This window comes from Drosophila teissieri, chromosome X, assembly GCF_016746235.2.
Source record: "Drosophila teissieri strain GT53w chromosome X, Prin_Dtei_1.1, whole genome shotgun sequence".
Lineage (NCBI taxonomy): Eukaryota > Metazoa > Arthropoda > Insecta > Diptera > Drosophilidae > Drosophila > Drosophila teissieri.
The window spans coordinates 6,844,412-6,860,625 of NC_053034.1; the positions used below are offsets into that span (position 1 = coordinate 6,844,412).

A 16,214-nucleotide genomic window follows, 5' to 3' on the forward strand; every position below is an offset into this window, starting at 1 on the left:
GAAACTGGATTTTGGCCATCTATCTAATGAAAGTCAGTCATCGTTAATGGTCAAACGTGTTTTCTTTCCAATGGGCATATGGCATGACACCCACAGTAGCACTGAGAAGTCTGAGTACCACTTTAGATTGCTAATGTACATTTACTTATTAAGTCAGTTATACTAGCAACGTTACCATAAAGCGTGGTAAAAAACTTCCTTTATGTTGTAAAACATCGTTGTTATTTTTAATAGGCAATAACTAATAAGATCCTGAATAATTTTGAAACAAAATGAACATAGGCAAAGACGCAAACATTTTTCAGATACTGTGCTTCTAAATCTTGTTCCCAAAAACCCCCTTCATATCTCTCGTTTTGCCAACCAAAAAAAAAAGCGCACCTAATTTGCGAGTGCGATTCTCGTGCAGGTGCAAATTATGATGAGACCCAAAACAACGAACCAAAGCAACAAAAGCCACAATAATTTATGGCAAAAAAAAGAAACAGCGGGGAATAAGCCAAATAATCTCAGGAAGAATAACGAAGAAGCTCTGTTACCGGGGGAGGGGTGCCATAAAGACGCGACATGTGTAAAACGGCAGAGGGGCAAAAGGTAGCCACGCTTGGAGATAAAGATCGGTTAGTTAGGCAATGGACACATCGGTCGATCAAAATTTATAAGAAAAAAACCGAAAAAAACGAAAAAACACCGAAAAAACAACAATCAAAAAAAGCTGCGCATGCGCCGCACGCGTCGCCGCACAAATACAAACAGTGGCCCCTGTACGTATACGTAATATTGAGTGGTGTATACGTATACGTAATATTGGCGCATGTGTGTCTAACTGTACAAACGCGCACACGCTGCCTTTTACGCGCTGTCTCGCTTGCTCTTACTGCGCAGAGCTGATCATAATTTAGCTAGTTCTTAGCTAGATTAAGTAGCTGATACCTAGTTCTTAGCTTTAAGTTCTCTTAAAGTTTTTACTTTTAGGTAACAATATTGTGTTAGTATTAAGTTAGCTGTGTGTTTCATTTTAAAGTTAACATATATATTTTGAACTGAACATATATGGTTGATATTTTATTCACAGAATGTTGTACTTTTTTGGTGTATCATCTCATTCATTAGCCTCCCAGTTTGTGCCATCACTGTGCTCTTTGGATGGGGAGGCTGTGATTGTTTGTTTATGCGGTGGAGTCGCGCTGTCTGCGCTGTAAGCTTTTGGAAGTGGAGCAAGTGTCTTCGCCGGCGCGTCTCGATTTTCCGTCGAGTTTTAATAAGTCGTCTGGGTAACTCCATGGGCGGCATTATTTAGACCTATAGATCCAAATTCAAACAGAGCCATATAATTCGCTTTCTCATTCTTTGTTGTTCGGGATTTTTTGATTTATGCGCGACTGGCGCTGAATGATTGATTCGTCTTTCAACTTAATTGAAAGCTTGAGCAAGTTGGCTGATCATTAAGAAATTTAAGAACTTGTTGATGTAGAGATTGAGGCAATAAATGATTGATTGGAAAAATAAATATACTGGGAACCAGGATGAAGAAAAATCGAGCTATTATATCAAAAACTTCCTTTATACTAGATTAAAAAATACATGCCTTACAATTCTGTTGTTGAAAGCCGTTATATATAATCAAGTTAATTTTGGGAATTAAATGCACATAATTAACTAAATGAGCCGTGCAAGCAACCAAGCAAAATACTAAAAACTATCAAAACGTGAATCTCTAAAAATGTAACTAAACTTAGAATCTTTTAAGCATATATGTTATTAAATTAACCATCCAACAATCATGATTGACACAGTTCCAATCAATTCTTGCCCTTGGCGCCGCCTTAAAGTGAACAAAGCCGCCCAAAAGTGTTTTCCCAAAACATATTTTTTGTTATTTTCTGTGCTATTTTTAGAGTTTGTGCGCACAAAATGCTAACAAGCCGAAAGCTGAAAAATTATCTTGAAAACCAGATTTTTATGTGGCGGGGGGTTGACCGGATCTCAGTATTGCGGAAAACTCTGATAAATTATTAAATAAACAAGTCGTAAACTCGAACTACTCCTACCAACTATTAATTAGATGGATCATCAATGCTCCTTTTGGCTTTGCCCGTTTCCAAAGACGAGTTTAATATATCTGCCGGGAGATTTATAATCCCTATAAAACTTTAATGGAATTAGTGAGGCAGAGTTAATTGAACGGCGGTCTTAAATGGCGACAGCTTCACTTTTATGTGATTTCTCTTAGACTCGCTGGCGATCTCGGACTCGAACTTTTTTTCTTTAAATTTTGGGCTTGGTTCTGGATTTCTGAACCTGTGGCTCTGCACTTGTTGTCACGCTCGAGAAGCTCCATCTAGATTTAATATGGAATAATTTGGAGACCTACAAATAATACATTTATTCTAAATCTTTAAATGTAAAACATTTCAAAGTCACCATATATAGCCGCTTGGTAAATATTTGTACCAAGAATCTTGTAGAAAACCAAAAATGGATTACCTCATCCAGTGTCTAAAAAGTTTTCGAATTAAATAACACATTAAATTAAATTCGAACAAATGGCCTACTTAATAGCATTGTTAAACTTGCTTAAAACAGGTATTAGTATGTATGACGATTTAAATATTTTATTAAATTTAATTCTAAATTTAGCACATTAGTATGTTTTATTTAGAACAGGTATCGAAAACGAACAAAAAACCAAAGCTTAATGAACAAAATGAGTAAATTATGGTACTGCGGCATCTACTTTCATCCCATAATGTCGATGGCATTTTTAACACCGAAACGCACTGTATGTCTGCATATGTTTAAAGGAACCTAATACTCCCCTAAAATCGAATACAACGAAAAAACTTTTGGTTTAATTATACTAATTCAACGAAAAAAAAAGAACAAGAGTGTGGAGGTGCGGGGTGCGGGTTTTGTTGGGAAAATTAAGGGATTTTGGATTTCAGATAGCAGGCGAACAGAAATGTCAGGAAATGTCATTTCGTTTCGAGTAGACACCTACTGCTGATTATGATCGCCTGATCCGATCAAGAATATATATCCTTTATATGGTCGGAAGCGCTTCCTTCTGCCTGTTACATACTTTTCAACGAATCTAGTATACCCTTTTACTCTACGAGTAACGGGTATAAAAACTACAAAAAGCCGAGCGCAGAGACAGATAACTTTACGTTTTCGGGGTAAAAGCAAAACGTGTTAAGCTTTCTATTTAAACTATGCAAATTCGCATTGATTATTTATTTTTTTGGCTCTCGCAGAAATAATACAAATAAAATGCCCCCCTCAAAACCAAAGTAAAACACGAAACAAAAAACAAAAACAACAAAAAAATAATAGAAAAAAGGTGAAAAAAAACACCGTAGAAAACAGCCATAAAAAGGAGCGTTGGATCGATCGATCGATGGATCGGCTCAGGTGGCATATGCATAACCGGTCAAAGACCACAGAGAACCTGATCGCAACTCGATTTAGTTGGTTTGCACGGCTACACGGTTGAGTTCTAGACCCGTAGAACCAACCACACTGGGATCCCAGTCAAGTCGAGTTGAGTCGAGTCGAGTTGAGTTGCGTTGCGTTGAGTATGGCGTATTTCCTTAAGTTGGCCATAAAATATGATTTAGCCACATATTATTTATGGCCGCAACCAGATCTCGCTCTTTCTCTTTCGCTCTCTCTTATTCTGATTCTGGATTCTGATTCCGATTCCGATTGAGAACGTGCAGCCATAACTGATTCTTAATATTCCATTCAGATTCAATCACGCCCTGGACATGCTCCACTAATGACAACCAGCTATTGCCAAATAAAAATTAGGGGCGTTGTTCGGCCACCTACAAGAATAATTATAATATTATTCTATATGAAGGGGGGGAGGTTCGATTTGATAATAGCATGTACGAAGCAGAGGGGGGGGTTCCTCTGCATGTGCCCCAATGCAAATCAGTTGGATTAACGGACGCCATCGAACCAGTTCAATACGAGTATCGAGAGAAAGAGATGTAGGCAGATCCGATCAGATTGGCTGGGTGATGGGTTGCTCCGAAATGGAGCTGCCCAGATTTATGGAACTGTCTATAAGGAGAGGTTCACAATGCGATCTGCATATCAATAGAATATTAGATGCACTGATAGATACTGCTTAATTTGGCCAATAAATTGTACAACGAGATGGGAACAGCAACATGAATTGGAAACGGTAACTGAGCCTTATATGCATGTTTCTATCTATGAATAAATCGACATATACTGACATATACTCGTATGTATACATGTACCTATGAAATCGAAGTCTAAACATTAATTGCATGAAAAACATCTTCACAGAACACCGCAAACTGTTTTATCAATGAAACATTTATATATAGGTATCTAATTTACTTAGCAAAATTAATGAAATTAATGAAAAAATGGCAAGCTTCCGTGAATTTTGGTCTGTGGGTGGGTTAGGTGCAAAATATATTGTGAGGCTCGTAAAAATTCCCACAGTTCCGAATTGATGGAGACAATCTGTCTCGTAAACATATTTACTCGCAGTCATAATGACTGTTCGTCATGCTGGTCAGTTTTAGGCTCTGATTTCAGTGCGTGTTTTCCTAATCGAATCTTGTTCTACTGATTTTAGTGATTTTACATAACTTTTACATCATCCATTCCTCAACTTGCTCAAGGGCAAGAAAAGGAAGGAGGGAACAGAATCGTTTCAAATCGAATCGAGCTGAAATCGAATGGATTGGGATTGGAATCGAATGGTGCAGAACTAAATGTTTTGGTTTCTTAGAAATCTCGTTTCTGTCTCCATATAATTGCTAATTTATTTATTTATTTTAGCTCTTTTTTTATTTAGCTCTTTCTTTATTGTTTTGGCTAAGCGTTGACGGGAAACAAATAAACAGAGAGATGGCTGTTTTACGACCCAACGAAGATTTGAATGCTCTACGGGTGATCCTATATTTATTTTTGAGTTTTATGTATTTACTAGTTTTATAAACCATCTGAAAAACCACCTTAATAAGTTATAATAGCATGAAACAAAAGGGAATTAGTTATAATATCATGAAACAATAGGGAATACTTAAAAAGTTCTTAACTACTAAAGCTATAATAAAGTAATGCAAATGACATTTAAAGCTATAATAATAAACTAATGCAAAGGACATTTATTGTCTTGTCCTCGTCCTTAAGTCGATTGAAAATTCTTCAGTGATCCTCGAAAAACGTGGCAAATTCAAAATACCCCAGATAATGGGGCATAATTCCGAAAATCGGCAAAATTCAAAGCGACCGACGAAACGAGGGAACTGGGGGCTGCGTAACAAGTTGTTCGATCTGTTAATTTGCCAAAGAAATCACAGGCAGACACGGCCGAAAGAGCGCAATAAAAATTAGAGACAGAAATGAAACACTTTCTTTTCTTTTCTGTGCGGGCCATTGTGTATGCAAATGGCAAATGTAAAGCTTAATGATTTGCAAAAACAATGGTGAAAAATTCACGTTAATCGCATGGTAATTAATACGGCAGCTGTAGCCTTTTACTTGGAATTAGGCGATGACAATTAATGGGGTGAGATAGATCGAGATGAGTCAGATCGATTGCCACTCCCTTTTGGGCGGACTTTTGATATAACTCGTTTTGTTGGACATGGTCTCTAAGTGAGACATCAAGATCGGCCTACAGATCGAAGACAAAACTCTCTGGGGCGTGTGCAAGTATGCATAACAAATGCGATGCGATATCAAAGACACGGACGAAACAGCAGACATCACACATCAAATAACAGACCATCGGACCATTAGACCATCAGACACCAGGTTAATTTCCAAGGCGAACTAACCAAGTGAGCCAACTGAGCCCACTGAGCCAACCAACTAACTAACAGCGATCATCACACATTTGACAAGTCGCTGAAATGGCCAAAAACGTTTTCATTAGGCCAAGAAGATCACAACCAGAAGAAGTATTAACTCGCCAAAAATAAGAGATACTTCTTTTCAGATGAAAAATGAATGCCGTGCGGTATTCGTTTAAGTTATTAAGCATAAAACTTAAATTAGAGGCACCATTAGCGATTATCATTAGAGCTGCGTGTCCGGTCCGGTTTGATTTCAATCTTATCCCCACGATGGGAAACCAAAATGTGATTGGATTTTGGATTGACTTGATTGCTGGCAGCTATAAATCCCAGTGCCTAATCAAATTGTTGGCAAAAATTGCCATCCAGGAGTAAATGTATTTATAAACTGGCCATTAAATTAAATGCAAACCAAGTTTAGCAATCAGAATGAATATTAACATTTTAAAATATACAATATTTTCGTTATACCTTGAATTTCGAGTGTATACGAGTGTCATTGTATTTTTAAAACAGTTTGATAAGTCATTTTGCCATATATCAGGATTTGTATAAATGGTTTACTTTTAGATCTTCAAAATTGGCAAGAACAAAAAAAGGAAATAAATATTAATTAATGGAGAACTAGTTTATAAAAACGTTATGTTTGCACATTACATAAAATCGTTTAAAAATGGAATATGAATAATTATCTTTAGATAACTGGAATTCAAGGCAAGAGCGCTGAGAACCAAATAGAAACATGAACCATAAATCAAATACAATAATGCAATTTACAAGTAAATTGGAAGATTGGAAGATCAAAAGACCAACAAAGCCCAACAAATAGTTTCATAAATAGAGCCATTAGTGTAACCAATAACTATGCAAATGATGGAAATACAAAACGCTGCAAAGCTACCGAAAGCGAAAATCCGATGACCCTGTGCGGTCCAAAATGTTTAAATGGCATTTCTGAGAGCCCAAGATCTCACGATCTTAAGCAGATCCCCAGATCCCAAGAGCCTAAGATCCAAAAGATCTAAAGACCCAGAGATCCAAAGACCCCAAGACAGACAGTGATCCGCCAGAAGAATCGCATTTGATAGATTTTGATAAGAGCGACGAAACGAAACGAAACGAAGCGGCTAATTAAGCGAAGGCTGACGGATGCATTAGCATATGAAACCGTAGCTCGAGAATGGGGCATCTTATCAGTGGAGTAGCATCACCATCGCCCCTTTCCGCCGAAGAAACGGAGGAAAGATTGGAAGATTTGCTGGTTCCATTCAGCATAGTGCGGCAGTACTTTCGGATAGTGGAGCTCTTGGGTGTCCGCTAAAACAAACTGGTCGCCCAAAATCGTTAATCGTGAATCGGCGCATATTTTATCGTTAGTATATATATTTATATATATATATATATATATATAGATATATTTTATATATTCCATGCTTTATAAAAAATTAACGCAGATTTAAATTTACGCACATGCACACACACACACACACACACTCAGGGCGAGAATCATCATTAAACGTGTATGCTAATTTGATGATGGCGGTTTTCTAATTTTGTTGCCCCGAAAACCAGATTTCTATGCTTCGATCTGCGTTCAGGCTCCGTCAGCAACCGAGATGGCAAAGGAGAATTGTCCAGAAGACCCTAAAAAGTTACATCTTCTGGAAGTTGATAGTTGCTGAAGTTGATGACTGCCTGCAGATGGATGATGCCCCGCTTTTGGGCTAATCCCCTCCCCCACACACTCACATATATATATACACATATATGATGTATATATATATATTACCGATTTCAGCGTTGACAAACTTTGGCTTTTTTCGATTCTGAGCGGCTGCGACGCCGGCAGAGGCTCAGTTCGTTGTCCGGTTCCTATTTCTGCCGACTTCGCTGCCGGCGTCGCAGATAATACCATATATAAGGAAACAAGAAGTCGCATCGTTTGTATTTATTTGCTAGAATCTGTGAGCATCGGAACTAACCGAGCCGCTACTTAATAATAAAACATAAATTCGAGTCCTCGAGTTACGAAACACACACACATAAAAATGAAGAGTTTTGTAAGTGCCTGCAAATGCTGAAAAGTATACATTTAATACGTTATATTTTTTTTTCGTGGTGTCCCAATAACAAGTAAAAAAGAGAACAAGGATCAAGTGAAAGTGCGCGCAAAAAATGTCCTTAAAATGTGTGAATACTTTTAAGCCACAGAAATGACTTTACAAATTAGTTTGAGACACATTTAAAATCAATTTACGCCAAGTTCCTGTGAGGCTGCCCTGTAGTTTTTTTTACATTTCTGGGATCACCTGAGTATTAGTATGCCAAATTAAAGAACTAATGACCCACACTTTGAGGAAAGTCCGAAACTTGAAATGTTTGAATCACCTTGGGCAGCCGCACAGCTCATCAACGTCAAAGCAGACGAATGACAAATATCGAAACGTTTGGAACCCATTATGATTAGTGCCTCGGCCCGAAACCAAATCAAATAAATCACGGCAAATATAGATAAAAAAAATTAAACAGCAACAAAAAAATAAATAAAACAACCGAAAAAAAAAACCGAGAGACTTGCGAGACAAAGCGACGCTGTGCGGTCAGAAACGCCAGCGATTCGCGCGCGACTTTGATTAATTGCCCGCTAATGCGAAATGCAAAATACGAATCCAAATCCGTATCCGAATTCGAATCCAAATGCGATTCCGAATAAAAAATAAATTGAAACGTCTGTGATGCACAGATACTTGCGTATGGCAGACAAATCGTCGTGGCGAGTGACACTACTAACCTGGCATTCTATCTTTCAGCTGATCCTTCTGGGTTTCGCTGCTCTGGCGGCCGCCGATGTCAAGCACCTGACGGATCGCAATCTGGACCTCTTCAAGTACAATCCCAGTGACGTCTACACCTTGCCCGAGGACATCGATGAGGACAAGCCGGCCGTGCACTTCAGCGGCGATGTCATGAAGGCCAAGACCGAGACCCTGCAGAACTACAATTCGGGCAAGAAGTTCAAGCTGGAGTGAGTAGTATACACATTTGTGTATATAGCTGAGATACTGCTTTCGATTGAATCAATTAAAATTAATTTATGGGGGCTAAGCGTTCGTAGAACACATTTTCTTGCAAATTAATACGAAGTTTTAAAGATTTATAGTACTATTTTAACATAGCTTTATAGAGTTATTAAGTTCTGTAAAGGTTTTGGGGCATACCAAAATAAACTCAAGTCATTTTATATATTTTTTAAGTAATTCACGAAGGCTAACTCAACTTAAAATCCTTTTTTTCAGACTGAAGACCCAGAACGGCATCGAAGTGAGCAGCGTGGGCAAACTGAAGGACGACAAGACCTTCGTGGTCAGCGGCTCCTACTCCTTCACCGGCGCCGATGGCAAGCGGTACAAGACTCGCTACACCGCCGACGAGTTCGGCTACCATCCCATCACCGAGCTGGATCTGGACATCCCCGAGTGAGTAACCATTGCACTTCACACAACCCTAAAAAAAAAGAGTGTAAAATCTGATGAAAATTGATAATGAACCCTTAAGGCACATTAGCATACCAATCAAAAGATTCATTTGATATTATGACAACCCATATTATAAATACCATGGACTTACTGTGTATTTATTCCTTTTTTTTGGTCTAGACCCCAGCCTTTGGCTTCCGCCGGACAGCGCCAGACCGTGGACCCCAGCAGCCTGTTGGGCAACAAGAACCGCTTCCAGTTCCTGCAGCAGACCCTGGACTCCGATCAGGGACCTCTGAGGGGCAGTGGCCAGAGCGGCGATGACTACAGCTACACGTCTCCCTATGGAAGTGCCTATGGCAATGGCTACGACTACCAGCCTCCTCAGGTGCCACTGGCGACGCCATCTCGTCTGTATTTGCCCACGGCATAAGGCGGTTACAATTTAGATATACCCCTATCCAACACCGTTCTTAACGCAAGATTTATGCCCCACCCGATTCCTGATTCCCGATTCCTGATTCCTGATTCCTGATTCCCGATCCCTGATTTTTCCCCCCAGCTGCAAGTATTTAGTTTTTAAGTGCAACTCCAACAGGCAAATGAAGAGTAAAACAGAGCTAGCAAAATTTTTTTTTATCATTTTTTAGTGTTATACACGGAGCACAATTTTATATGATATTATACCTATATACACACTGATATATGTTATATATCTAGCCCACACAAAAACACACACACAAACACAACAAAAAGAAACACACAAACACACACACAAATCCCGAGAAAAGACACAAACGAATCTATGTATATACACTGAGTGATATTAGTAGTAAATAAAATGGCTAAACTAACGATCAAAGTTTTAATGTGTTTTTCTTTAATTGGGAATATTATGGATGTGGAGATTTCATTTTATTTTATTGCAAGCATTTTCTTAAATTTATTCATCATCGATACAACGGGAGTTTATTGATTCAGAATAAAATTGAATTGTGGGCGTTATCTCATTAACTTGAAATTCATATTTTGTTTACTGTTTTGATAGTATAGCTTATAACATTTCTGAACGAAGATACCAGAAATGATTTTGCACGAAAGCCTAAAAGCATGCAACGAAAGTGTGAAATTCATCAGCATCTACATACACATACACATATACAAAAATGTATAAATTAAAGCTATAATTAATGACTTCTAGTTTGAGCTCTTGGCAGCAGGCAAATTTTGCTTTATCAATTCTTTATATATCTGGAACCAAAACGTTTTCAAAATCAGAATAAAGTATCAACACTCAAGACAAAGGTATAAAATTACTCATACGCCATGCTGTACATAATTTCCTATAATATTGTATGCCAAATATTTAACTCAAGTTCTAGGTTGGTATCTGATTGGTATTGTCTCTAAAATATTTATATATATATTAAATTAAATAATATAAATTGAAAGCGCTTGGAACTTGTGCAGAAATTGCAGTCAAAGAACCGAAGGTTGCTCTATTTTTGGCATGCAAATCTGGACTCGATATGTTGGGACCAACGGAGGCTGTCCAGGTGATAAGCGGATGCGCTGCAGTAGCAACAGATGTTCGCGGCGAGCACCTGAGATACACCCGGTGATCCCTGACCCCAGCGTCACAGATATGTTACTCCCGATTACCGCGGGCAGCTGGGGCTATAAAAGCAGACCCGTGGGCGTCGTTAAGGCAACAGTCTTTAGGCATTGGATCCACCAAGTGCATCCGATCCGGAGCAGTTGAAGTTGAGTGTGTTTCGAGCGAAGAAAGGAGTGTCCAGGATGAAGTTTGCCATCGCATTCCTGGCCTGTGTGGCCGTGGTCGCTGCGACCGGCTACCACCAGACCCACGACATCAAGGTCGCTGACAAGGACTTCCTGATGAAGCAGAAGTTCCTCTTCGAGATCGTCTACCGCGTGGAGGATCCGCTGATGTTCGAGGAGTACATTGCGATGGGCAAGAAGTTCTACTTCGAGCAGGAGCACTACATGGTGAGTGGGAGTTGACCAAATGGTCAGTACCTAAATACGCCTTTAATCCCTTGCAGCACTTCGATATGTACATGGAGAAGTTCTACGAGGCCTACAAGGCACATGCCCTGCTGCCCAAGGGCGAGTTCTTTGGCGCCCTGGTGAAGCACCATGCCAAGCAGGCACGGGGACTGTTCAACTTCTTCTACTACGCCAAGGACTGGGAGACCTTCATGGCCAATGTGGCCTTCGCTCGCATGCACTTCAACGAGGGCATGTTCGTCTACGCCCTGACCCTGGCCGTCATCCATCGCGATGACTTCCATGGACTCATGCTGCCCGCCATCCACGAGATCTTCCCGCAGTTCTTCTTCAACAGCAAGTTTGTGATGGAGGCCGAGAAGTTCGACTACGAGATGTGGATGAAGACTAGCCTGTACGAGAAGGAGTACATGGATGTGTACCACAAGATCCCCACTTTTTCATACGGACACGGATACGCACAAGGAATGGGACTCGGATACGGAAAGACTTACGAACATGGATTCAGCAGCATGTACCAGTCCAGCGACTACATGTACATGAAGGACTTCAAGACGTGGCAGTGGTGGAAGCTGATGGGTCTGGGCGAGCACTGGTACAGTGAGAGCAACTTCATCCTGCGCGAGAACATCTACGAGTTCAACCAGGAAAGCAAGTGGCTGACGATGATGAAGGACGTGAAGAAGTTCTACATGCCGGTGGACTACAGTCGCGATCTGCACGTCTACAACGAGGAGTCCAAGCTGTCCTACTTCACCGAGGATCTGGGCTGGAACACCTACTGGTACTACCTGAACATGGACTACTCCTTCTTCCTGGACGGCAAGACCTTTGGCCTGCAGAACGATCGTCGCGGCGAGTGGTGGCTGTACAATGTGCACCAGCTGCTCAGCAGATACCACATGGAGCGTTTGTCCCATGGCCTCGGTGAGATTCCCCAGTTCTCCTGGTACCACCAGATCGAGATGGGCTACGATCCGCAGATGATCTACTACAATGGCATTGGCTACAGCTACCGCAAGAACTACTACGAACTGGAGACGTACGGTAACTTTGAGATGCTGGACAAGATCACCGATTTCCAGCGCCGCATCCACAACATCATCGATTTGGGCTACTACCAGACGACCGACGGTCACATGATCGATCTGCGCAAGCCGGAGTCCATTGAGATCATCGGTAACATGCTGCAGGGCAACATTGATGCCATCGACAACATGTTCTTCCAGTTCTGGTACATGCTGGCCCATATGTACTTCGCCGACACCACCTACTATCAGATGGAGGTGTACCCCAACGTTATGCTGAACTTCGAGACGATGATGCGGGATCCCATGTTCTACATGTTCTACAAGTCGATCGCCCAGGTCTACTTCCAGTTCATGCACCATCTGCCCAAGTACACCAAGGAGCAACTTCTCATGCCCGGCGTTACACTGAAGCATGTGGAGGTCAGCGAGCTGGTTACCTACTTCGATCTGGTTGATTTCGATGTGACCAACATGCTCAACGGCAAGATGGTCTTCCACGAGGGCCAGTTCGTATGGGACAAGTCCTTGTTTGCCCGCCAGATGCGTTTGAACCACAAACCCTTCAGCTACACCTACACCATCGACTCGGCCAGGGATGAGAAGGTGGTCATTCGCGCCTTCCTGGGACCCAAGTTCGATGAGTTCGGCAGGATGATCTCGCTGGCGGACAACCGCTTCAACTTTATGGAAATCGACGAGTTCACCTACACCCTGAAAACGGGCAGCAACCTGATCACCAGAAAGTCCAACGACTTCGCTTGGACCGTCAAGGATCGCACCACCTACACCGAGTTGTACTACTACACGATGATGGCCTTCGATGGCAAGTACGATTACCCAATGGACCTGACTGAGCCCCACTGCGGATTCCCCGACCGTCTGGTTCTGCCCATGGGCTGGAAGAAGGGCATGCCCATGCAGATGTTCTTCATGGTGGTTCCCTACATGGCCCCACAGCACGAGCAGTTCACCACCTTCGACTACACCTACTCCTGCGGCATCGGATCCGGAGCTCGCCACGTGGACAGCCTGCCTTTTGGATATCCCTTCGATCGCGAAATCGACGAGTACGAGTTCTACGTGCCCAACATGTACTTCAAGGATGTGACCATCTACCATGCGGATGCCATGGAGAAGTACTACAACTACAAGGAATACTCCAACTACGGTCACTTTGATTACTCCTTCTTCAGCGACTACTACACCAAGTACTTCAAGTTGTAGACCATATGGCACTTTGATGTTGACCATGAATCGAATCTAGTTTATAGATAGCAAAAAGTGAAATAAACTTTCGAAAATCCAAGGTATTCTGATTTCTCTGTTCAGTTTGGTGTCTTTTTCACCAAATTAATTAGTTTATAAAAAAACATTTTTGGTTATCATATTACTGTACACATTGAAGAGCTCCAATCCCAGCCTGGAAGTATGCCGATGATGGTGAGGGTGTTTCTCAGCTGGTTCCCAGCAGCAACTCGATCCGTTCCCTGGCCTCCACAAAGGCGGCCATCACCTCGTCCAAAGTGGTGGCCCTCGAAGTATCAGCATTCGAACTGGATTTGACATCCTCATCCTCGCTGACGCCATCGTCGCTGCTATCGTTGCCGAGATCCAGATGGAAATGGTGGTGGAACTGGCTAGATGTGTCCACTTGGCGCTGCTGAAGCTTTTGGAGCCGGAGCGAAAGTGTTCCCGTGGTGGTCATTGCGCTGTCCGAGTTGAAATGCAAACGGGTGTGCACTTCCGATTGCCGGTGGACATCGAAGAAGGACTCAAAGTCGAACAGCTGCCGACCGCCTATGAAATACCGATTGAGGGCATCCAGCCAGTTGCCCAGAGGTCGGATGCACTGCAACCGTATGGAGTCCGTTGGCAGGGCGGATGTCAGTGATATGGCATGGTGGGCATATCCCTCACATCGCTCCCGCTGCCAGCTGTCTATGCTGATCACTTCGCAATATAGATGCAGTAGGTCAGCGGGATGGTGTTGTTCCTCCAGCAGTAGGGTCACCTGCCAGCAGTGACCCAAATGGGCAGTCCTCCAGTCGCCGGCATTCCTGCACGTTGCCGTGGCTCCCTGCATGGGATCCACACCAGGTGTGCCCTCGTAAAGGGTATTTGCTGGAGCTTTCAGATAGTATCTGACGTGTATGTTGGGGTTCTCAAAGTTCTGGCCTTCCTGTAGTTCCAGCAGCAGGCTGACCCGCCTCATTCTCTTGGGCGGCATTTCGAACTGGAGGAGACTTCTCCGCTCGCTGGCTGCCGCTCGGCGTCTGTGGTAAAACTCCAGAATGTCTTCGGCGGAGGCTTCATCGGGCAGATCTTCTTCGTGGGTGAAGCCATCCCCCAGCTCCTGCTCCTCCTCCCCATTCGCCTCCTCCGGGAAACTGGCATCGTCGTAGGCCTCCAGCGGTGTGACATTCTCAAAGCCAAAGGCATACAACTGTCGGCAATCGTTATTCCGCTCGATCTGCACCACATAATCCAGATCTTGGGCACTGCTGCTGAAATCCGGATAGACATAGAGCAGACCCTGTTCGGGATCATAGCGTATACTGATCAACAGAGTGTCCTGCTGCAGATCGGCATAGATGTACATTAGCTGATAGCCCTTCTTGTGGAACTCAGTCGCTTCGGCGGGCATAAGATTCTCGGGATCAGTATCCAATAAGGTGTGTATGAGGCAAGTTCTGGCAGCAAAGTTGGGATCATCCAGTACCGAAACATCCGACATATTCGCCGAGGACAGACTATTACCTCCCAGGTGCACTAGGGTGGAGCAACTTCTCTGTTTCGTCTTGGTCTTACGCATCCGGCGACGAACTGTAATTGGTTCAGGATCCGGCTCCTTTTCCCCATCTTCCCGATTCTCCAGTTTCCTTAGATATCGCTGTTGCAGCTCCAGGCTTTCCAAGGCCCAATTGTGATAGCGTCGCTGGAGTTTCGAGGCACAACTTCCGGGATCGTTTACATATCGTTCCAGTTCCGCTTGACTGAAGTGCTTTTGCTGCCAGGATATGCGTATCGTGGCTATGGCACCATTGCAGAGTTCCTTATTCCGTTCATAGAACAGATCACCAGCGGGAGGACGACTATTATCACTTAGGATGCTCCACGAGGGATTACTCTGGGACTCCACATCCGTTATTTCCTCCTCCTTCTTCTCCTTGTCCTCCTCCTCCTCCTCGTGCTGGGCCATGGGACTCCTTCGTCTCCTGACTGCATTGCCGGTGTAACCAGTTCCCACATTATAATAGCTGCAGTAGTAGCCCAAGCGATTCCTGCCACCATAGGAGTCATCGCCGTGGGGAACATGGATATAGCAATCATGCCAGATGTCTTCCTCCGATGCGGGATAGTGGTCACCATGTGCGTTCGTCGACTGCGCACCCACGTACTCAAACTTGGGCACCGGAAGCCATTCACTGATGTGACGCAGCTTCAGTTCCAATTGGAGATCGCCAATGTTTCCGCTCACGCGATAAACGCCAGTGCGCTTTATGTCACTGCTTTTTTGCATGATATATTGATGATTTTTCCTGCCACTCGTCTTATAGTTTCGTTTTTTAAGCCTCAAAGATTGTAAACTAGTGGCCTTCTTTGTTTGTTTTCTATTTTGTTATGTTTTGTTTATGGTTTTTGAAATACCGTTGCCCAGGCAACCAATCGATTATATACCAAAAGCCATCTATTGTTGCCGTGACAACTGTCAAGGTCGATAACTATAGTGGGAAATATAATAGCTAAAAAGTAGCCAAAAGATTACCTACCTAATGGGATTTAAAAACTAAATTTAAGTTGTGTAAAGTGCAATTTGCTTATGAATT

The 16,214-nt window shown here is 42.5% G+C and overlaps 3 protein-coding genes across 3 annotated transcripts; 2 read left to right on the forward strand and 1 right to left on the reverse strand.

The window, feature by feature from the left end:
* Nucleotides 1-7,812: 7,812 nt before the first annotated feature.
* On the forward strand, nt 7,813-9,758 carry LOC122624839. The gene is made up of 4 exons (XM_043804565.1): nt 7,813-7,909; nt 8,660-8,874; nt 9,146-9,325; nt 9,506-9,758. The coding sequence occupies exons 1-4, from the start codon at nt 7,898-7,900 to the stop codon at nt 9,756-9,758; spliced, it is 660 nt and encodes a 219-aa protein (XP_043660500.1). The 5' UTR covers nt 7,813-7,897.
* A 1,367-nt stretch (nt 9,759-11,125) lies between these two features.
* Nucleotides 11,126-13,611, forward strand: LOC122623991 (larval serum protein 1 alpha chain). The gene is made up of 2 exons (XM_043803404.1): nt 11,126-11,335; nt 11,392-13,611. The coding sequence occupies exons 1-2, from the start codon at nt 11,126-11,128 to the stop codon at nt 13,609-13,611; spliced, it is 2,430 nt and encodes an 809-aa protein (XP_043659339.1).
* A 189-nt stretch (nt 13,612-13,800) lies between these two features.
* LOC122624377 (Meckel syndrome type 1 protein homolog) lies at nt 13,801-16,015 on the reverse strand. The gene has a single exon (XM_043803886.1). It carries the CDS (start codon nt 15,905-15,907, stop codon nt 13,841-13,843), a length of 2,067 nt encoding a protein of 688 aa, XP_043659821.1. The 5' UTR covers nt 15,908-16,015; the 3' UTR covers nt 13,801-13,840.
* Nucleotides 16,016-16,214: the final 199 nt, after the last annotated feature.